The sequence below is a fragment of the Ictalurus punctatus genome, chromosome 28, assembly GCF_001660625.3.
Source record: "Ictalurus punctatus breed USDA103 chromosome 28, Coco_2.0, whole genome shotgun sequence".
NCBI classification, from domain to species: Eukaryota; Metazoa; Chordata; class Actinopteri; order Siluriformes; family Ictaluridae; genus Ictalurus; species Ictalurus punctatus.
Window position 1 is genome coordinate 10,515,748 of NC_030443.2, and position 20,021 is coordinate 10,535,768.

The 20,021-nt window shown below is 40.2% G+C and overlaps 1 protein-coding gene across 2 annotated transcripts in view; it reads right to left on the bottom strand.

Annotated features, from left to right (window-relative positions):
• Positions 1–1,508: 1,508 nt before the first annotated feature.
• Positions 1,509–20,021, bottom strand: part of abcg4a (ATP-binding cassette, sub-family G (WHITE), member 4a) — a 34,914-nt gene continuing 16,401 nt past the window's right edge. For both annotated transcript variants that reach the window (XM_053677147.1, XM_053677146.1), the window contains 13 exons: positions 12,114–12,231; positions 11,595–11,727; positions 11,437–11,487; positions 11,029–11,174; positions 9,856–9,979; positions 9,306–9,420; positions 8,239–8,384; positions 8,048–8,146; positions 7,759–7,927; positions 7,566–7,666; positions 5,260–5,418; positions 5,001–5,119; positions 1,509–4,082 (listed from right to left, as the gene is read on the bottom strand). In XM_053677147.1, coding sequence (XP_053533122.1) covers positions 3,857–4,082; positions 5,001–5,119; positions 5,260–5,418; positions 7,566–7,666; positions 7,759–7,927; positions 8,048–8,146; positions 8,239–8,384; positions 9,306–9,420; positions 9,856–9,979; positions 11,029–11,174; positions 11,437–11,487; positions 11,595–11,727; positions 12,114–12,231 — 1,706 coding nt within the window. In that variant the 3' untranslated portion in view covers positions 1,509–3,856. The remainder of the gene's footprint in view (positions 4,083–5,000; positions 5,120–5,259; positions 5,419–7,565; positions 7,667–7,758; positions 7,928–8,047; positions 8,147–8,238; positions 8,385–9,305; positions 9,421–9,855; positions 9,980–11,028; positions 11,175–11,436; positions 11,488–11,594; positions 11,728–12,113; positions 12,232–20,021) is intronic.

A 20,021-nucleotide genomic window follows, 5' to 3' on the forward strand; every position in this document is an offset into this window, starting at 1 on the left:
ATGTTTCCGGAAGTGTACTTAAGCCTCGTCAGTCTCCATCCCAGGGCAGATCATTACCATTTGCTTTGTGTATAGAGACAAGTGCTTTTCGCCTGTGTATGACCCTATGCCTGATTTGACTTTGTGTATGCTCTGCCCTGTTATAGTTCATAAGATACTTTTGTGTATATATTATTTTGTTAATTAACACACTAATAGTCACCTCTGTAAATAGTGCACGGTTAAGAGTGGTTTGTAGGAAGTCGGTGCCATTTCCGTTGATTCTTCTTTTCTCCTGGTTTTGGGTTAGCTAGGGAGTGAGGGAAGACTGTGTATTTTTGTTTTCTTTTTCGTAGTTTAGTTAGTTTTCTTTTGGTAAAGTTAGACGGAATTTTTGTTTATTATTTTGGCCTGGCCGGCTTCTGAAGAGTGAAACCACTGTGTATATATAAAAGGTGCTTCGTCTGGAGAATAAAAACAAAGCAAACGTAATCTTGGTCTCGGCAACCTTTTTCTTTTTTTATTTTATTTTTTTGTATGTTGAGGTCCGACCTAGAGTGGGTTGTAACAATATTGCAATGTGTGTTTAGAAGATATTGTAGTTTTGCTCTAAAGCCAAACAAACCTTCCATACTATCCTGAATTCTTTACAAATTCATCTCTTATTTTAAATATGACTACATGTTAAGCAACCAATAGCAAACAACATGAAACTTCAAATAAGCTCAATTCTTTTCGTAACATCTTTGACCTTGACAGAAATGATGGATAGTGAGAGATAAGGTTAAAAAAAACTTTATTATTCACGTAATAGCTCATTTGGGAATGACGTGACAATACAATGATTCACAGCAAACAGGTGTAAATAATATATAAATGTATTTATTGTAATAATTTGAACAGAGTCCAGTATATATAACTTGCATTTCTGATGAGACAAACATAGAATAACACAAAGATAAAGATAAAGAACTGAGAAACAAATGTGGGAAATCTTCTCTGTGCATGCTGTTTTCACACTCAGCTTTGCAAGCCATCCCAAACCAGAATGGCTCTGAAATCAAAATACAAATTTTTTCCCTGATATTTCAGTGGTCAGGATCATATCTTTTTCTGACTGAAGAGCATTTTTAAGTACATTGTATACATGGCATGCATACTGCATTTGCAAAAACAAAAGTGGTACTGATGAAGAACAGAAAATAAATGTGTCATTAACAATGTATTTGCCCAGACATATGATATGATTGACCCATGAGAAATTATGTCATGAAGGCATCTCTTGTTATGAACCTGTTATGGGACATAATGTGTGTATGACATTGCAGAAGTTGAAATACAATGTTTTGTCATATAGAAATGGCAGACACTCACCGGAAATTCCGTGATATATTGGAGAAGAAGATATAACACGCACCAGGCACAGAACAATACTATTGCTATTAGAGTCAAGTTCAACCCAACTCTCTATTCTACAGAGACATTAAACACTGTTTTCTGTAATCTCTTACTACATTTCCAATGAGGGACCACTTTTGCCTGTTAACACTAAAGAATAGGGAAGAGAGTAAGCTGTTAGTTGACTAGCACCCTTACAATAATGAGCACTGATTTTACAAATACCAGGTTGCATCATTTCCATTCAGACCTGGCTATTCTGTCAACACTATATGACAAAAAAAAAGGCAAACCTAATCTTGCATGTGCACTCTGGCCTTGAAGTCTTCAGGATACATTATGCAAATGTAGCCTCACACTTTTATTGCACACTGGCCCTCAGAGTCTATCCTTGAAGCTGTGTTTGAGGCAGCACCATGTAGGGATTGTACTAGGAGAAGAGTAACCATCACTTTACAGTAAGTAATATGTGTTAGTTCAGAAGAACTCAGTGCTAGCAGTAATGGTGATGTGGTCTCATTCCTGTTTGTCAACTTTTGATTTTTTTATACCATTTGTTTCAGCATATCCAATTTACGAATGGAAATGACAGGATACTCTGATTAAAATATGGTTAAAACAAATATACAAACAACCAAAAAAAATTTGAACAGTCTAGTTAGTAAAAAAAAAAAAAAAAAAAAAAAAAAGAAAAGCATTAAGTATATAGGTGTGGAAATAATTCATGAGCAACATGAATTCCTATATGTATTTGATTCTGAAGTCACCATGCGTGTTACATTTTCACATCCATCTCTAGCACTGCACATCATAGTCATATAAAAATAAAACTAAATACAAATTAATCTCAAATTAAAAGATCAGCATTGCACATCTACATTTGTTGTGTATATATACTGAGGTTATTATAATTACGTATATTAGCAGACATAACACATAGCATGAATCAGAGCCACATTGTATCCATCATCAAGTAAGATGTTTGCATTGCATTGCAGTATTGAAGAGGCTGAATAAAGTAAGCAGTTACACTTAAGTGTACAGGGAAGTGCTCATAAATAGGCATTAAGGTCCATCAAGCAGTATACAATAAGCCATAAGGTGGCCTAGACTGTCCATCCAGCATTTTGATAACACACACTCACAGTTTGGTGAGCTGACAGTAGAGCTGATGGCAGAAATGATACTGAAGTTTACATGATCTCCTGCTATGAGAGTCGGGCAAACAGTTTCACGTAAAGCAGATTCAGGTATCCCAACTCCAGCAGGACACACATTTATGCATACACTGAAGAAAAGGTTGGGAATGCACTGTTTCCTCTTCCATTTCTTCTATCCAGAGAGGAAAGCTAACAGTAGCTACTCCTAAACAGACAAGATGTTTCCACTGAAATTCTGGTTTCTTTTTCCTAAATTAAGGAAAAGTTCTTTACACTGTATCCCAAATTTCCCATCCGACAATCATTTCTTTAGCATCATGTTCAGTGTAGGCAGCGGTGTCACATTTTTCTTAAAAAAACAGACATCATACACAGTGTCCAGTAATCCATCAAGAAGAACTTATGGGAAAAAATTTAAAAACCACAAGATCACCCTATGTTCTTCAGTCTTGGAAATTGAAGTAAAAGATCAGAAGTCAAAAAATGTGAGAGGGTCACATGATGAACAAAACTTTTGTTATTGATTTGAGTTCATCCCATTCTAAGGTATCTCAGATGAAAAGCACTTGCTGTAGTTCCTCAGATCTATCTAATGGAGATCAATTGTCCCATGTTTTATTAGATGTACTTCAGTAGGTTAAGGTGAGATAGTGCTGCTTTACGTGTCCAAGGAAGAACATAGTTGAAATTTCTAGACCAAGGGCAATAAAGACAACTCTGCTTGCGTTGTAATATGAAATCAGTTCCTGCAAGTACGCAGTTACTCCAAAAGTACAATTTGGAAACAACAGAAAAATATCCAGGAGAATGGTGGCTGTTTGACAGGCACTTGCTCATATACTGTTTAATATATATTTAAGCCTGTTCACATTAGGAGAGTCCACAATATACAGGGCAAGTGAGCGATTGTCAGTTGGGACAGATGCTGTTCTGTAGCTCCAGCTTCATTCACCAATCATCATGCTTCTTATTTATAATAAGAGTTTGGTCATCATTTTATACTGTATCTATTACAAGAACTCTGCATGAATAAGACTGCAAAAACAAAAAAGTAAACATAAAAGCCACCAAGTTCCCAATTGATCCTGTGCTGTCATACCTGATTATCTAATTGAAAGAAACTGAATTAATAAGGATAATAATTGAAAAAAATCTTAAAAGGAATATCAATGTGCAGAAAAAACAACCCATTTGCACTGAATGAAGAATTTGGTGAACATTGCACAGGTTTGCCTCCACAGCATAATTGTGATCCAAAACATAATGTCAATGTGCATGTTTGTACAAACTAAAACAAGTGTAGTAGCTGATGTCAAACCCTAACGTTCGGACTTGACTTTGTATCGCAGCACTAGATAAGTGCATAACCGAAGAATGAGGAAGAAAATCCCTAACACTATGAAGTCCAGGTACAACTTTGCATCTTCTACATCCAGCAGCTGCAGCACCTCCTCAGGCTTCTGGAACTTGCAGACAATGCCGGGGCACTCCAAGTCCGTTCGGTTCATACCATAAATGGATAGGATCACACCCTCAAAGCCATACCTGTGGAAGCATGGGGTAAACTGCATTACCATAGCTCTGTTCTCAAATTCTCCATTCTAATTGGCCAGACGGTTTTGATTCATTTTCTGTAACAGGCTCAGTGTTCTGTGAGGAGATGCTGTCCCCAGTGTCAGCACTTTCTAACAGTCAGAGGTAATGGCTGTTCCTTTAAGGTTTCTGACACTGGAAAGACTTCAGAATTTTTTCTTTGCTTTGCGGATTCTCTGTAACCTGCTGAATTTTTGTCATATTAAGAGAGGCTGATGAGGGAATGACTGTTTTAGCTGTTATAATGTAATTGAGAACAGGAATCACTCCTGGTGTACCTTCCACAACAATAAATGTAGCTTTAAACAGATAAAACATATGTCATTCTTCAATACATAAAGTCTTACCAAGTTAGTGTTAGCAAGTGGCTGTGGCATAAGAGACACACTCTGAGAGGGCAGTGTGGAAAAAATGGCAAGAGCGTAGTTCTACATTTACATTTAAGATTTATATTAATATGATATTTACATGTATATTTTATATTTACCATTTACACTGTAACAAGACTATTATTTGACATCAAACACGCTATCTATATGTATCAGAATGGCCTCAAATAAAGTGAGAGTGAAAAAAGTATTAAACTTTTCTGGCTCCCCGTGGCTACAAGCATGATATTTTTCCATATGAAGTTATTAATTGAAGCAAAACTGTTGGATCTGTGGCTGCAATGGTGTGGCCATTAACTTATCCTGAGGCCTATTTTAAATAATTGATTTTTCTTTTCTTTTTTTACTCCAGACATATGGATTCAGTGTAGCTCACCAAGTCACCAGCTCTAAAAATCCTGCATGGAACTGTGTGGATTGTACAAATTTGTCCTTCTACAGCATGAGATATTGCATTATAATTATGAAGGCTGTCACTGACCTGACATAGGAGACATAGGAGCTCCACTGTAGGTATTTTGGAATGGTGTCGAAGTTGACAAAGAAGCCAGAGAAAAGTAAGACTGGAATGGCTGTCACTGGCCCTATAAATGTGGCCACCTGCAATGAAAAATACTGAGCTCAGAAAATACTATTGAAAGACCAAGCGTGTTCATGATAAGTAGTGAAACTGGTAAGGTGTGGTTGATAAACTGGCTTGCGTATCATTACTCTTGTACATCTGTGATGTATTTACACACCTGCAGCGAGGTGGAAGCAGCTCCAATGAGGAGGCCCAGAGACTGAGCCACGAGGGCAGTGGAGGTAGACAGAGCCATAAAAAGCACATATCGGAACGCTTCTGGTGGCTGCTCTGTCATCCAATAGACTATACTACAGTACAGTATGGGACATAAAATCTGGGGGGCAGGGTGTGGGGGGTAGAAGAGAGAGAGAGAGAGACAAGGCTGGTGAGAGGAAGAAATTTCTTTTTTGACATTGAGTAAGGAGCTATTCTTATAACCCCCTGCTGCCTGCAAGGTGCAAGTGCAATAAAAACACGATCTGTCCCTGCCCGCTCAGTTGAAACTACTACAAACGACTCGTGAGTTGCCTTTTAGGTAATGTGCAAAGAGTAGAGATGAACATTTTTTTCCATCTGTAGGCAAAGCTAATTTCTGGGCTGGAAAAATGTACAACCCTAATTTTTTTTAAGATAAATGTTTATTTTGAAATTGATGCATGCAACACATTCCAAAAATGTTGGGACAGGGGCAATTTAGGACTAATAGCAATGTGACAAGTTGAAATAAGAAGTTGATGTGAAACAGGTGAGGCAATCGTCTAATCATAGTAAATAAGGTGCTCCAAAAAAGGCCTAGTCCTTCAAGAGCAAGGATGGGTCAAGGCTCGCCAATCTGTTAACAGATGTGTCAGCAAATAATCCAACACTTTGAGAACAACATTCCCCAAAGACAAATCGGTAGGATTTTGGGCATTTCACCTTCTACAGTGTGCAATATAATTAAAAGACTAATGGAATCTGGTCAAATCTCAGTGTGTAAAGGGCAAGGCTGAAAACCACTTCTGAATGCATGTGATCTCCAATCCCTCAGACGTCACGGTCTTAAAAACCATCATGAGTCTGTAATGGCTGTCCTGACATGGGCTCGGGAATACTTTGGTAAACCTTTGTCAGTCAACACCTTTTGCCGCTACATCCACAGATGCAAGTAAAGGCTTTACTATGCAAAGCAGAAGCCATACATCAACACTATCCAGAAGCATCGCCGACTTCTCTGGGCTCGGTCTCATCTGAGATGGAGAGTAGCACAGTGGAATCGTGTTTTGTGGTCAGACAAGTCAACATTTCAAATAGTTTTTGAACAAAACAGCCGTCGTGTTCTCCGGGCCAAAGAGGAAAAGAACCAACCAAGCTGTTATCAGCGTCAGGTCCAAAAGCCAGCGTCTGTCATGGTATGTGGGTGTGTCAGTGACCATGGCATGGGTAACTTGCACATCTGTGAGTGCACCATTAATGCAGAAAGATATGTACACATTTTGGAGCAACATATGCTGCCATCCAGAGCAGGACAACGCCAAACCACATTCTGCCCGGATTACAAGCGCATGGTTGCGTAAGCAGAGAGTGTGGGTGCTAGCATGGCCTACCTGCAGTCCTGACCTGTCTCCAATTGAGAATGTCTGGTGCATTATGAAGCACAAAATAAGGCAATGAAGGCCCAGTACAGTTGCATAGCTGAAGAAATGCATAATGGATGAATGGGGGAAAATTCTGCTTGCTAAACTTAACCAACCGGTGTCTTCAGCGCCCAAATGCTTAATACGTGTTATTAAAAGAAAAGGTGATGTTACACAGTGGTAAACAGTCGAATGTCCCAACTTTTTTGGAGTGTTTTGCAGTTATCAGATTTCAAATGAGAGGATATTTTCAAAAACAAATTAAATTCACAAAGTACAACATCAAATAAGGTGTTAATAATGTGTTTTCAGTATAGTACAGTACTGATGACTATTCATTTCTCGAATCAGTTATTTATCTATCATGGTGCCAAGACATGGAGTACACCCCTGACTAAGAAGAGTTTGGCTATTGAAAGACAAGTAATCTCCATGGCCTATGAATAGAAGAATAAACCTACTGTGACTGGGTTGAATAGAATGCTATTTATGTATTTAACTGTAGTTCTGTGAACACTGAAAAACTGCCAGGGCTCCAATGCCAAGCCAGGAACTCAGGAAGAAGGTTCCAGGGACAGGCAGCCATTGATGATGGTAGGAAACTATTTCATATGTTCACCAGGTGACTCTGTTTTAAGGTCTTAGCCTGTAAGTGTTCATGTACAAGAAAGTATCCAAGTGTTTAAATCCAGGTTACCCAGTGTTCATAGAACCACAGTTACATAAATAATTTAGTTTTCTAAGGTGTTTTGGAAATAATGTGATTATTACAGATCTAGAAACATGTTTGAACATTATACACTTCATCTTTCATGTGCTGATACAGTATCTAGCATTTCTAGAATAGATAGTATTAATGCCATACCTGGAATGGAATGTCAGAAACGGTCTTTGCTAGGTAGTAGGCCTTTAAACTGTACCAGTAGTTCAGATGCTCCCTTATAAACACTGCCATCTCCAGAGGAACTGGGAAAATAGCACACATACTCTATATACTCAAATTCTTTTTATTAATTGCATGTAAAATTGTAAAACAGATGCACAACAGAAGTCCTTACAAGTGAGGACAGTGGGCATTAATGCACCAAACATGAGGAAGAGCATGGAGAAGAAGAGGAATCCAGTGTTGTTGAACACTTTGCTGGCATCGTTGCCGATGTTCAGGTACAGCAGACCAATCAGAACTCCAATACACAAGTGCGACATCACCCTCAGGTGGGTCAACACCTGGACACACAGTTACAAATCCTCAAATATGTACTGTATGACAGTCATCATAATACGAATATGAATAATATGAATAATTTTGTCATGCTGTAAAACAGAGATCATTTTAAGAAGTCTTACCGTGTCTCTGCATATAGTGACAAAGCTTCTTTTGAAAAGAATGCAGAACTGTGTGAGTGTGCTGGTGGCAAAAGTATGTTTTTCAATGGGTCCTGAATCCTGTGCAAACAGAAGACAACACATGTGAGGCACACAGGTGCAATGGACAGGTTGAAATTGTAAGTTCAACAGCGAGTGTATGTGGCACTCACATTGTAGCTCTGAGATGGGCAGGACGATGTGGGATCACTCTTGTCACTAGAGTTCTTCTTGTCACTCTCTGAACACATGCCACCCTGCACTGCCTCGAAGAGCACAGGATTCAAATCCCCATACTCTCCTGATGCCACCTCAATTACTGTAGAAAAACAGATAGAAAGCACACAGACATTATACAGAAGATTTAGAGATTTATAGGATTCCTACTGTGTCTCCAAACCATTTAGACAGTAGAAAAAAGAAGATGATGTGATTTATGATATTACTGCACAGATACACTATATGGGCAAAAGTTTATGGACACCTGACCATCACACCCATTTTTAAACATCCCATTCGAGATTTAATCTGCCCTTTGCTGTTATAATAACCTCCACTTGCGTGGCTGTGGGGATTTGCTCATTCAGCCACAAGAGCATTAGTGAGGTCAGCCACTGATGTTGGGTGAGAAATCCTGGGAGCAGTCAGACTTTCAATTCATCCCAATGGTGTTCAGTGAGGTTGAGGTCAACCATGTCTTCATGGACCTCACTTTATTCACAAGAGTGCTGTCATGTTGGAAAAGGTCTAGGCCTCTTAGTTCCAGTGAAGGAAAACTGTAATGCTACAGAATACAAAGACATCCTATATAATTTTGTGCTTCCAAATTTGTTTCAACAGTTTGGGCTAGACCCTATTGTGTATTATTGCACAGAAAACTTGCTACAGTGTAATAAAGTAGTTAAATCTCTACCAAGTCAAATTTAATTATCATTTTCACATTATTATTTGTTGAGACATACTGTACATTGAAATGCTTATGATGTACATGTAACAGAATATACAAAACACACACACATGTGCAAGAGCTTAAACATATCAAAATACAGTATACAATATATGTAAGTAGGGAGAGAGAGAGAGAAAATATTACACTGTGCTAAGGCAATGAAAAAGTATGCAAAGTAACTCAATGACACTGGAACTGGAAATGAACTGACATACAGGCTGTTTGGGAAACACCCCCCCCCCCCCCCCCCCCCCCCCCACACACACACACACACACACATACTGTACATACTGAAGTCAGCAGGATTATGGTAAGTAGGACAGTGGAGACCGAGGTTCTTCAGATAGGGGATGAGGTATGGGACTGTGCCCTTATATATGCACTGCCCCTGACTCAGAATATACAGCTGTAACACAGAGCGGATTGCAGATTAGACACTACTGCTATTTGATAAAAATGACATACAGTTTCATAAAACTAGCACATAGCAATAGCAATAACAATAGCAATAGTTTATTTGTCATTTTATGTAGTGTTCTGTGGCACATATCTGCATTTCTAAATAGCAATTAACTAATCACTAGTGCTATAGCACTGAGTAAGAACTACTAACCAATCACTGAGAAAAATACCACAGCCGAGGTGTGAACTGAGGTGTGATGACTAGCTAGAGTTTGCAATATTGTATTTAAAAAAATTTTTAAAATTAAGCTGCTATGAACATGACTGCTTCTTTAATGACTTGCCTTTTGTTTATCTTATGAATACCTGCTGGTTATTAAGTTAGGATGATTAAGTTGAACTTTTTGTTAGTTTTTAAGTTTTCAGTACTGTCTGGTACCTTGTCAAACATCTCAAACAGTTTAGCACTGGGCTGGTGGATGGTACAGATGATGGTTCTTCCACCCAGCGCAAGAGACCTCATTAGAGAAACCACCTGGTAACAGGATGAACTGTCTAGACCACTAGTGCATGCACACACACACACACACACACACACACACACACACACACACACACAAAGAGTTTTAAAATAGTCTGTATAAATACAGCTGGTTTCAGAACATCATGCATTCTTTAGATTCAATACTATTTTATGTACACTTACTGGCCACTTTTATTAGGAATGCCTGTACATTTGCTCATTTATACATAATAATAAAAATTTTAAAAGAGTACTTTTAAGAGTAGGTTTAACTGGCCATACTTATAGTCTTACTCAAGTTTATTTTTAATCACAGAAATGTACTTTTATTGGCTAAATTCCTACATTACTGTTAAATATTAAAGAATATATGTAGTTTTAATAATTAGTTTATATGACGTATAGTTAGGTCACGAGTCTCTTGATATGCTGCAGTGGTCTGAATGTGGATGCAACAACCATTCACTTTATAGTGGCTCAGTCTTGGAGAGTGGGAAGAATATTGACGTTTTCTTTTCAGATAGACTGAGCAATGAGAACTATTTTTCACTATTAAAACTTTTATGTGTTATGTGAAAATTTCAAGAGCCCCCCTACATCTTGTTTTGACATCCTTCGGGGAGCGGGAACATGTTTATATCACATAAACAGAACAGACAGATTTTCAAGGAGAGGTGTGATTTTCCCTTCATTATAATCAGATCCAAAGTAACTTGTAACTTGAGTAGTTTTCTCATTGCATACTTTATTACTCTTACTCAAGTAATTATTAATATTACTTTTACAGTTACTTGAGTAATTCTTTTTATAAGTAGTTTTACTTGTAAAATGTTTGGCTACTCTACCCACCTGCGTGAACAACCATGCTGTGGTTAAAGTCATTGAGATGACTTCGATTTTTTTCCCCATACTGTTTGATGTAAGCATAGACTCTTGATATGTATCTGCATGGTTTTATGCATTGCACTACCACATGACTGTCGGATTGGATAATTGCATGAATTAGCAGCAGTACAGGAGTTCCTAATAAAGTAGTTGGTGAGACAACTATATGTATATGGATATATACACATAAAAGTGGTAAAGCACCTGGTTGGCTCATCGAAGAACATGACAGGTGGGTTATTGACCAGCTCCAGTGCAATAGCCAATCGTTTACGCTGACCTCCGGAGAGAGCTTGTGTACGAGTCTGTGCACTCTCCTGCAGGCCTAGAGCAGTGAGGATCTCATTCACCTGCCACAAATGTGCACAAGGTCAAATGAAATGTTTTAGTAAATTCAATGTCTTAATAAGAAAATTTTACAATTCTAGGAAGTTTGCAACACATACACAAAAATGTAATAAAACATGTTATTTGTTTGTACTAGTTTGTTATTGTAAGTTATTATAACAGCTATAATTCAGTGTCATTTCTATGTATTCCCCAGTCATTTTTGGCAACTTCACAGATGTGAGATCAGGTGGTGTAAGCTAAAACCACAGCTGTTTCACTCACCAGTTCCTTCTTCACTTCCATGTTCTCATTTAGCTTAAGGTTGGCTGAAACCTGCAAGAGAGGGTGCACATCACTGAGAGAGAATGTGAAGAGTGGAACAGAGGAGACTGAGTGTAGTGTGCAATAAGTAAATGTTTTTCCTGGACTGAAAGTCTTACCATCATGGCCTCCCGTGTGGTGAGGTGCGGCAGCAGCATGTCATCCTGCATAATGTAACAGGACATCTTCCTGAAGGTGCGGAGGTCACGCGGTCGCCCGTTTACCAGGATCTGACCCTCCATGCCAGTCTCCCTAAAAGAGAGAGAGAGAGAGAGAGAGAGAGAGAGAGAGAGAGAGAATACAACATACAAAAGAAAGACAGAAGAAAAAGGTAAAAAGGAAAAGGTGTTCATAGAGAAAGAAAGGGGAAAAGGAAAGGTAAACACATGACATATTGAAAAACCAGCTGCATTGGACTGATGATTATTAAGCAGCTATGAGGGCAACTGGAATAAAGTGTACAGGTGCAAGAACCACTGGGAAATATAGCATTGAATAGATGTATTATAAAAATGTGTTACATTTTTTTTTTAATGAAAATGGATGATGTACTATGAAAGCAAATAAAAAGACAGAACATTTGTTCTGGCAGAAGAATGAATATTTATCTCCTCTCTTCAACACTTTCTCTCACTCACCTGTACCCAGCAAGAATATTCATGAGGGTCGACTTGCCGGCCCCAGAAGGCCCCATAATCCCGATGAGCTCTCGGCTGCAAAACCTCCCTGACAGACATTTCAGGAGAGCCTTACATCCTGCACATATCAGATACATACCAGTTTAGGTCATTTGGTCAACCAGTACCATTTTTCATATTCTGTTAGAATGAAAAATTATGCTATACATCTCTATTCATTCATATGAGAAAAATATATTTGAAGTGTATATTCCCATTGATATTTAAAAAAAATTTAGTACTCTTGAGTGACTACAAACAGGAAATTGTTCAAGCATGATTTCCTGTTTCACAGTGGTATAAATATGAGGTAACAGGACAAATTCCTTTAGTCATTCATAACAATGGGTAAGACAAAGGAATATAGCTGTGATGTTTAGCAAAAGCTTGTTGAGCTTCACAAAACGGGAAGTGGCTATAAGGAAGCTACAAGCATTGAAAATGCCCATTTCCACCATCAGGGCAATAATTAAGAAGTTCCATTCAACTGGAAATGTTATGAATCAACCTGGTAGAGGACGTGTGTATATATTGTCTGAACACCCTGAAGAGGATGGTTTGAGTTGCCAAAAAAATCTCCAAGGATCACAGCTGGAGAATTGCAGAAGTTAGTTTCATCTTGGGATCAGTAAGTCTCCAAAACTACAATCTGAAGTCACCTAAATCACCATAAGTTGTTTAGAAGGGTTTCAAGAAAAAAGCCTCTACTCTCACCCAAAAACAAACTCAAGTGTCTTCAGTTTGCCAGACACTACTGGAACTTCAAATGGGATCAAGTTCTATGGTCAGATGAAACACCAGAGGTGTTGGCAATAAACACCAGAGGTGGTTTTGTTCCACACACAGAGAGGTAGCTATATGGAAAAATGCCTCAGGTCCACTGTTAAATATGGTGGTGGCTCTTTAATGTTTTGGTGCTGTTTCTCTGATACATCAAAATCAGTGGTTTTCTGACAACAAAATCAAGGACCTACCATGGCCATACCAGTCCCCTAACTTGAAACCCATAGAAAACCTGTGTGGTGAACTGAAGAGGAGAGTCCACCAGCGTGGACCTCAAAATTTGAAGGATCTGTATGGAGGAATGGTCTCAGATCCCTTGCCATGTATTCTCCAACTTCATCAGGCATTATAGGAGAAGACTCAGAGCTGTTATCTTGGCAAAGGGAGGTAGCACAAAGTATTGACTAAAGGGTGCCAATATTTGTTGCACACCTACATATAACCCATATAACTACATATAAAGTTATATATCCCTGTGTGTTTGCAAAGGTTAAACAATAAAGACAATTTCTCACAGCCTTCTTTGCTCATATTTACCAAGGGTGCCAATATTAGTGGAGGGCACCGTACATGAATAAATAATGTGTTTATTCATTTACACTGGAAAATTCTGACCATAAATGTGTGACCTTTGAAAACCCTTCACACTCACTGTGTGAGGAAATTAGCTAGGCAGGTTTTAGACAGCTTTAGGCAGACTGAACATGGAACGTCTGTGAAACAAATTAATTTCTGGTATCACTCACATTATAACAGCTACGAAATCCCTCACAGCCTCACTTTTTTCTCTCTCGTCGTATACAAGACATAAAATTGCAGCTTGTTGTGTTCCCAAGAAACCATAAAGCCCTCTGTTCTGTATATGCTCCCAAGTGCTGTCACTGAAAACTAAAACAAAACATGTTTAAGAAATGTCTCTTTATAGAAAACTTCAACAATTACACACTTCTTTACTCTGTTTATGTGGAGCACTAGCCATAAAAGTCTCTGTAAATATGTTTTTCCTGCAAAAATTATAAAGTACATTAACTAATATAAACCTACAATTTCTCTTGTAGCTGGAACCACTGTCCAACACCTTCTGACCACTCAGATTAACTCTGGAGTAACTGCACAAGAAATATCCATGCTCATTCGACCACCCATTCAATTTCACAATGATTATTCCTAAATAGAATAACATGCGTAACAGGAAGAGTGCTCCCTTTCAAAGGGAACTTGACGTTGCGTTTAGCATAACAGTATGGGAGTGCCTCTCACGCGCGACTGGCATCTGAAGCTTGTCTAAAATCATTCCTATTTATAGGCCTGCCATGATCAGGTAACGTGGGAATTAAGCGCGTCGCGTGATATAAATATGGCATATGTGAACCGCACCATCAGCCCTTATTATTTCTCCAGCGAAAAACTGCATGTCAGCTGTTTGTGTAAAGAAACAAAAAGACGCTTCATGGCCTCGCTATCTTTTCTCAAAATCTCAGAACTTTGCTATCCCTTTAAAAAAAATAGAGAAGAAAAAAAAGGAATGAGCGAGAGAGAAAAATAAGTGAGAGAATTCAGGAAGTGTGTTACGGCTTGCTCCCGTTTCATCACGGGGAATAGCGCACACTTTCTGGGTGAAGTGTCTAGCGGTGTAGCATGCAATGGCAGCCTCGAGAGGCTGCGCATGTAATGCCTACAGTAAGCAGCTCGGCTTGCGACTCGCGCTTCTTCTCAGAAGCCGAAGCGAGTTGGGTTTCAGAGCCTCGCGGAGCTGGGCCGGCTACTGCTGAGGCAGCTAGCTGTCTCAGGTTTGGGGGATCTTTTATGGATCCGGAGACGAGCGCTGCTCTATCTCTTGCTCTGTCTTCCGGGTTCGGCTCTCCACTGGATTTTGGAGATCGCGTCACGACTCCTCATTCTGCTATGGAAAGCCAAAAAGAAAAAAAAAACTCGCACACAAAAATAATAGTAATTATTCCTCTTTGACTCCGAGGAGCCAGAAGGATGTACTAAAAACTGAGAGCAGCATATAAAGAGCTGCTTGAAGTGATTACTAAGGCTGAATAAGCCTTTTTCTCCCCAGTGAAAGTAAATTCCTCACACTGCAGAAACTCCCCTTTCTTCCAGAATTGCATGACAAAATATCAGGCTTCTGGGGGAAAACCATGCGTAAACCGTATTTATAACCCCACGATGTTGGATTATTTGGCCATTGTGGGGATTGAATGGCATGGCTATTTAGCTATGCTGAAGGTGGAGGAGGCACTTGCGAGCTACCTCTCTCCATAGACGGCAGGTAATTTAGGGGGGCCGGCTTTGCCATCCAAGCCACCGTGTAAGGTCATCGTGGCATTGGTGGGCAAGGCCTATGCAGTAGTAGTCTTGCTTGTGGTTCACTGCAGACAATGACAGTGTTGCAGGCCTACCAAGCAGACCTTCTGAGTGAGCTCGACATATGGTGGCATTCAGACAGTTCCTTCCCTGTTGTCTCAAGTTCACCCGGGCATCCACGAGTGGAGCCCAGGCCAGCACGAGTGTGAGGGAGACCCAGAAGGTGAGTATGGCAGCCCGCAAACCCCCGCAGACAGCCAGAGGAACCGGGCGGCCACAGTCACGCCTGCTACTAGGCCTGATCTGAGAATGATCATAAAGGCCAAGCAGGCAAAGAAGAGTCATCCTGAGTGGCCGTGGAGGGATGTATCATGGGACATGAGGTTGTTATGGCAGTTAGCCCCCAGTGCAACTGTAGGGCCTCCCCTAGCCAAGGCAGTCCCAAATTTTCAGTGTTCTCTGGTCAGTGAGCTGCCACAGGGCAACGAAAATCTGATGCTTTCCCTCCAATAGAATGTGGAATAGTTACCGGGTTACCGGGTCCAGCTTAGAGCCCGAACACCCCCCGCCCCCCGGTTCAGAGGTGTACTCATCACAGTAGTCAGCACAGACCAGAGCCCAACGTTAGCGCAGGAAATAAAATCCCTCTTGGACAAAGGGGCCACAGAACATGTACCCCGTTCCCTGAGGGAAGGAGGTTTTTACAGCCATTATTTCCTGGTCCGCAAAAAATAAGAGTATGCGGCCAATTTTAGATCTGCGTCATATGAACTGTACTCTTCGGACATACAGGTTCAAGATGCTGACACCCAAACTTATCATTCCACAGATTCAGTTTGAGGACTGGTTTGTGACGATAGATCTAAAAGATGCATATTTCCACATAGAAATATCGCTAGCTTTATCCCCTCGCACCTTCACAAAGGGAATGGATGTCACTCTGGCTCCATTGTGACTCCAGGGCATCTATGTACTCAACTACCTGGACGACTGGTTAATTCTAGCGTGATCCAGGGAACTGGCGGTTCAACATCGAGATGTTGTTCTCGCCCACATGAATAGCTTGGGTCTCAGGTTGAACTTCCGTGCAGTGGGCAACTTTTTTCCCCAGTGCAGTGGACAACTTTTCTAGGGGTTATAAGGATTCTACTACGATGAGGGCAGTACTATCCCCAACATGCATAGGGTCAATCCTATCAACACTGAGCAAGATAAAGCTGGATCTTGGGAGACTATTGGAGCTTATGGGCCTATTGCACAGGAGACCATTCAGTGGTGGCTGAGAAGTTGGGTGTTTCGTCCAAGGATGAAACCTCTGAGAGTAATCAGTGTCACGCGGCGATGCCTACATGCTCTGAGAATTTGAGTGTCCCCGGTTTCTAGCCTTGGGTCACACTCTAGAGGTGTCTCCTTAGCGCAAGAAGGTAATGACAGACATCTCCCTCATGGGCGGAGCACGGTCTTTAGACAGCTGTCCAGCTCACAGTCTCTGGAGCGGCCCTCATCTGGAGTGGCATATAAATTGCCTAGAAATGTGGGCAATATTTTTAGCACTGAAATTCCTTCTTCTTCAATTGAGGTCACTATGTGTTTACAGACAACACACCAGTGGTCTCATATATTGACCAACAGGGAGGATTATGTCTGCGTCCCCATAATATAATGGTCAGCTAGAGTGTAATTTCGTGCACTGAGTGATGAGTGATCATTCGTCATTTCTTTAATCATCCTGGCACCTCTGCTTGTTTGTCAGTCTTTTAAACAATAAACGCTGTAAATGTGAATGTATAAATACTGCACCACTCCAATAAAATGCAGGGAGCCATGACATGTGACATTCAGATGTAGGTGTCCATACTAATGCATGGTCTGCAGCACAGCATGATGGAGTAATTAGAGGAACAAATATTTCTTCCCTGAAACCCTCCCTTTCCACTGTAGAACAGTATAAATCACATCCAAATCAAATCCAACCAGAATGTCATAAGTGTAAAGTAAGTGTGTGTACATTGAAAAATTCTGTAGATACTAGTTGCTTTATTTAAAAAATGCATTTATCATGTAAATCCAAAGAGCTAACGATGCCTGAATACAACACACTGCTCACTCTAGAAAGGCGTATCAGACTGCACATATTGCTTCTGGAAACGGAATTCCTAAGAGAAACTCCAATAGATGCATCTCCAAAATGATCGGCACCCCACAAAATGACTCAAATGCAGAGTGATAAGACATATTTTTCCAACATACAGTGTTTTCCAACAGTATTTTTTGCAAAACACTGATTTTAAAATTATTGGCAGTCCAACAATTAATATTTGGATTTAGAGAAGCCATTTGTGGAGCGAATAACAACACAGTTTATTTCTGGAATGTATGAAATGAATATACTGTAGAAAGACCTTGTAATACTTCTTCATACAGAACATTCTTAAGCTTCTTCATATTCTTTGTATTAGACATGTGGATGTTGTCTTCATTTTAGACCGCAAGTTGCCGAAAGGGTTCAAATCTGGATACAGAAATGGCCTTCATAAAACACTTATTTCGTCCGTAGATAGATAGAGAGTACTTGATTGATCCCCAAGGGGAAATTTGGTGACACAACAGCCACAAGACAAGAGCAACAGGGAGGACTAAGACTTAACAGTTCACAGGACTTTAAATAAACTCACAATATACCACAAATAAGAGGAAAAAAATTATACATATAAATAGCTCTCCAAGTTATTTACAGACTAAGATTCCTGTACAGATTAACTGTATGAAATATATTACAGGTTAGCAGGCTTAAAACTGTACATTAGACATGTGATGAGCAGTTGTGGTGGTATGTGTATAAAAATGTACAGTAGTCAAGTAACGTGGCAGTGCATGTGTAAGAATGTGTGGTGACCCTATGTAAAAAAAAAAAACAACCTTTGTGCATTATGCAGTGTAGTAGTTATGTCTCCATAGCTCCCAACCTTGTTCTTGAGTCACTGTAGAGTCAGATAGCAGTCGGCAAGAAAGACCTCTTGTACCTTTCCTTTTTACACCGACGCTGCTGTGATTCACTGGAGAAGAAGCTCCACTGTTTGGCTAGTGTGTCATGGAGGGGTTGTTTGCTATTGTCCATGATCCTCTCAATGTTTTCCACCATCCACCTTTCCACCACCACCTCCAGGGTGCTCAATTTGCAGCCTAGGTTGGAACCAGCTTTCCTGATTAACTTATTCAGTTTATTTGTACCTCCAGCTCGGATGCTGCTCCCTCAAATGATTGCAGCAAAGAATATTGGACTTCCAACCACAGACTGGTAGAAGGTCTCCAGCAGTTTGGCAAATACATTGAAGCATCCGAGTTTCTTCAAGAAGTAAAGTCTGTTCATACCCTTCTTGTAGACATGCCTTGCTGTTGGTCATCTGGTCCAGTCTGTTGTTGAGATGAACACCAAGATATTTATCATCAGTGACCACCATGACTTCCTCTCCCTGGATGTAGACGGGCTGGGTTACCATCTTCTTCCTCCTATAGTCCACCACCAACTCCTTGGTCTTGGACACATTGAGTAGCAGTTTGTTGTTCTCGCACCACTCCACAAATCTGTCCACCACCATCCTCTACTCTGCCTCATCAGAGAACTTCTATAAGTGGCATGAGTGTTGTATTAGAAGTTCGAGGTGTAAAGTGTGAACAGGAACAGAGACAGAACAGTCCCCTGCACTGCTCCTGTGCTATTCACCACCCATTTAGACTGCTGCTACCCAGTCTAACAAACTGGGGCCTGTCAGACAAGTAGTCCATAATCCAGGATATGGTGGCCCTGTCCATCTGCACCTGGGTTAATTTGAATGCTTGTTTGGGCTCAATATCTTGACGAAAGATCCATCCTGACAGAAGCAACTTATATCCCAGTGCTTAGAAGAATTCCTGATGCCATCAATGTTCCTAAGATCCTCCGGAACAGTTAGCAAACAGCCGCAGAGAATCAATGATCCACCACCATATTTTACAGGCGTTATGGCTGCTTTTCCTCTATACAGTTCCCAGTTTTCAACATATTGATTATGTGCTCAGTTGCATTTTTAAAATTTTTTACAATGGTTGTTGAAGTGCAAGGATGTCTGTTGTGCAACCAAAATGGCTTGAGTATATGGAGGCAGTTTCTAATAGTTGATTGTGATCCATAAAAACCAGGAATTCATACTGAAGCTGTTGTCTTTGGGTTCTTATTTGCCTCCCCTCACCATTCTCTGTGTTCTTAAATATTTTTCAGGAGTGGCAATACATTTGCCAAATATGCTCCACTTTAATAGGATAATAATAATACTAATAACATCTACACCCTTGCTCTCAACAACTTTGACTGTGGCATGTGTGGCAGGGTAAGTGATTTGGCTGTCCTACTGGTTCTGCTTGGGATATGGTTTCGGCAGACCAATAGGATGAGAGCTACCCGATTATTTAAGGACCCTTATTTTGGTAAGCAGATAGGTGTCTTGGTGATTCTGAGTCCCTCGCTTCCCTGGCATTTCTGATTCCCACTTCCGTTCAGGTACGTTCAGGTACGTTCAGGTACGTTCAGGTACGTTCAGGTACGTTCAGGCTTTGTCATGGCATAATGAGGTGAACACCTCAAGGCTAATTTGTTTGTTTTTATAGTCTTAGAGCGGTGCTGGTGGCGCTTGCATTGTGGCGAATTGGCACCGGAGATCACGTAAAGTGATCGCAATATTTAGCCGGTGGCTGAATGATATGTGTATGTATGTCGAGCCGAGGTACCTGTGAGTA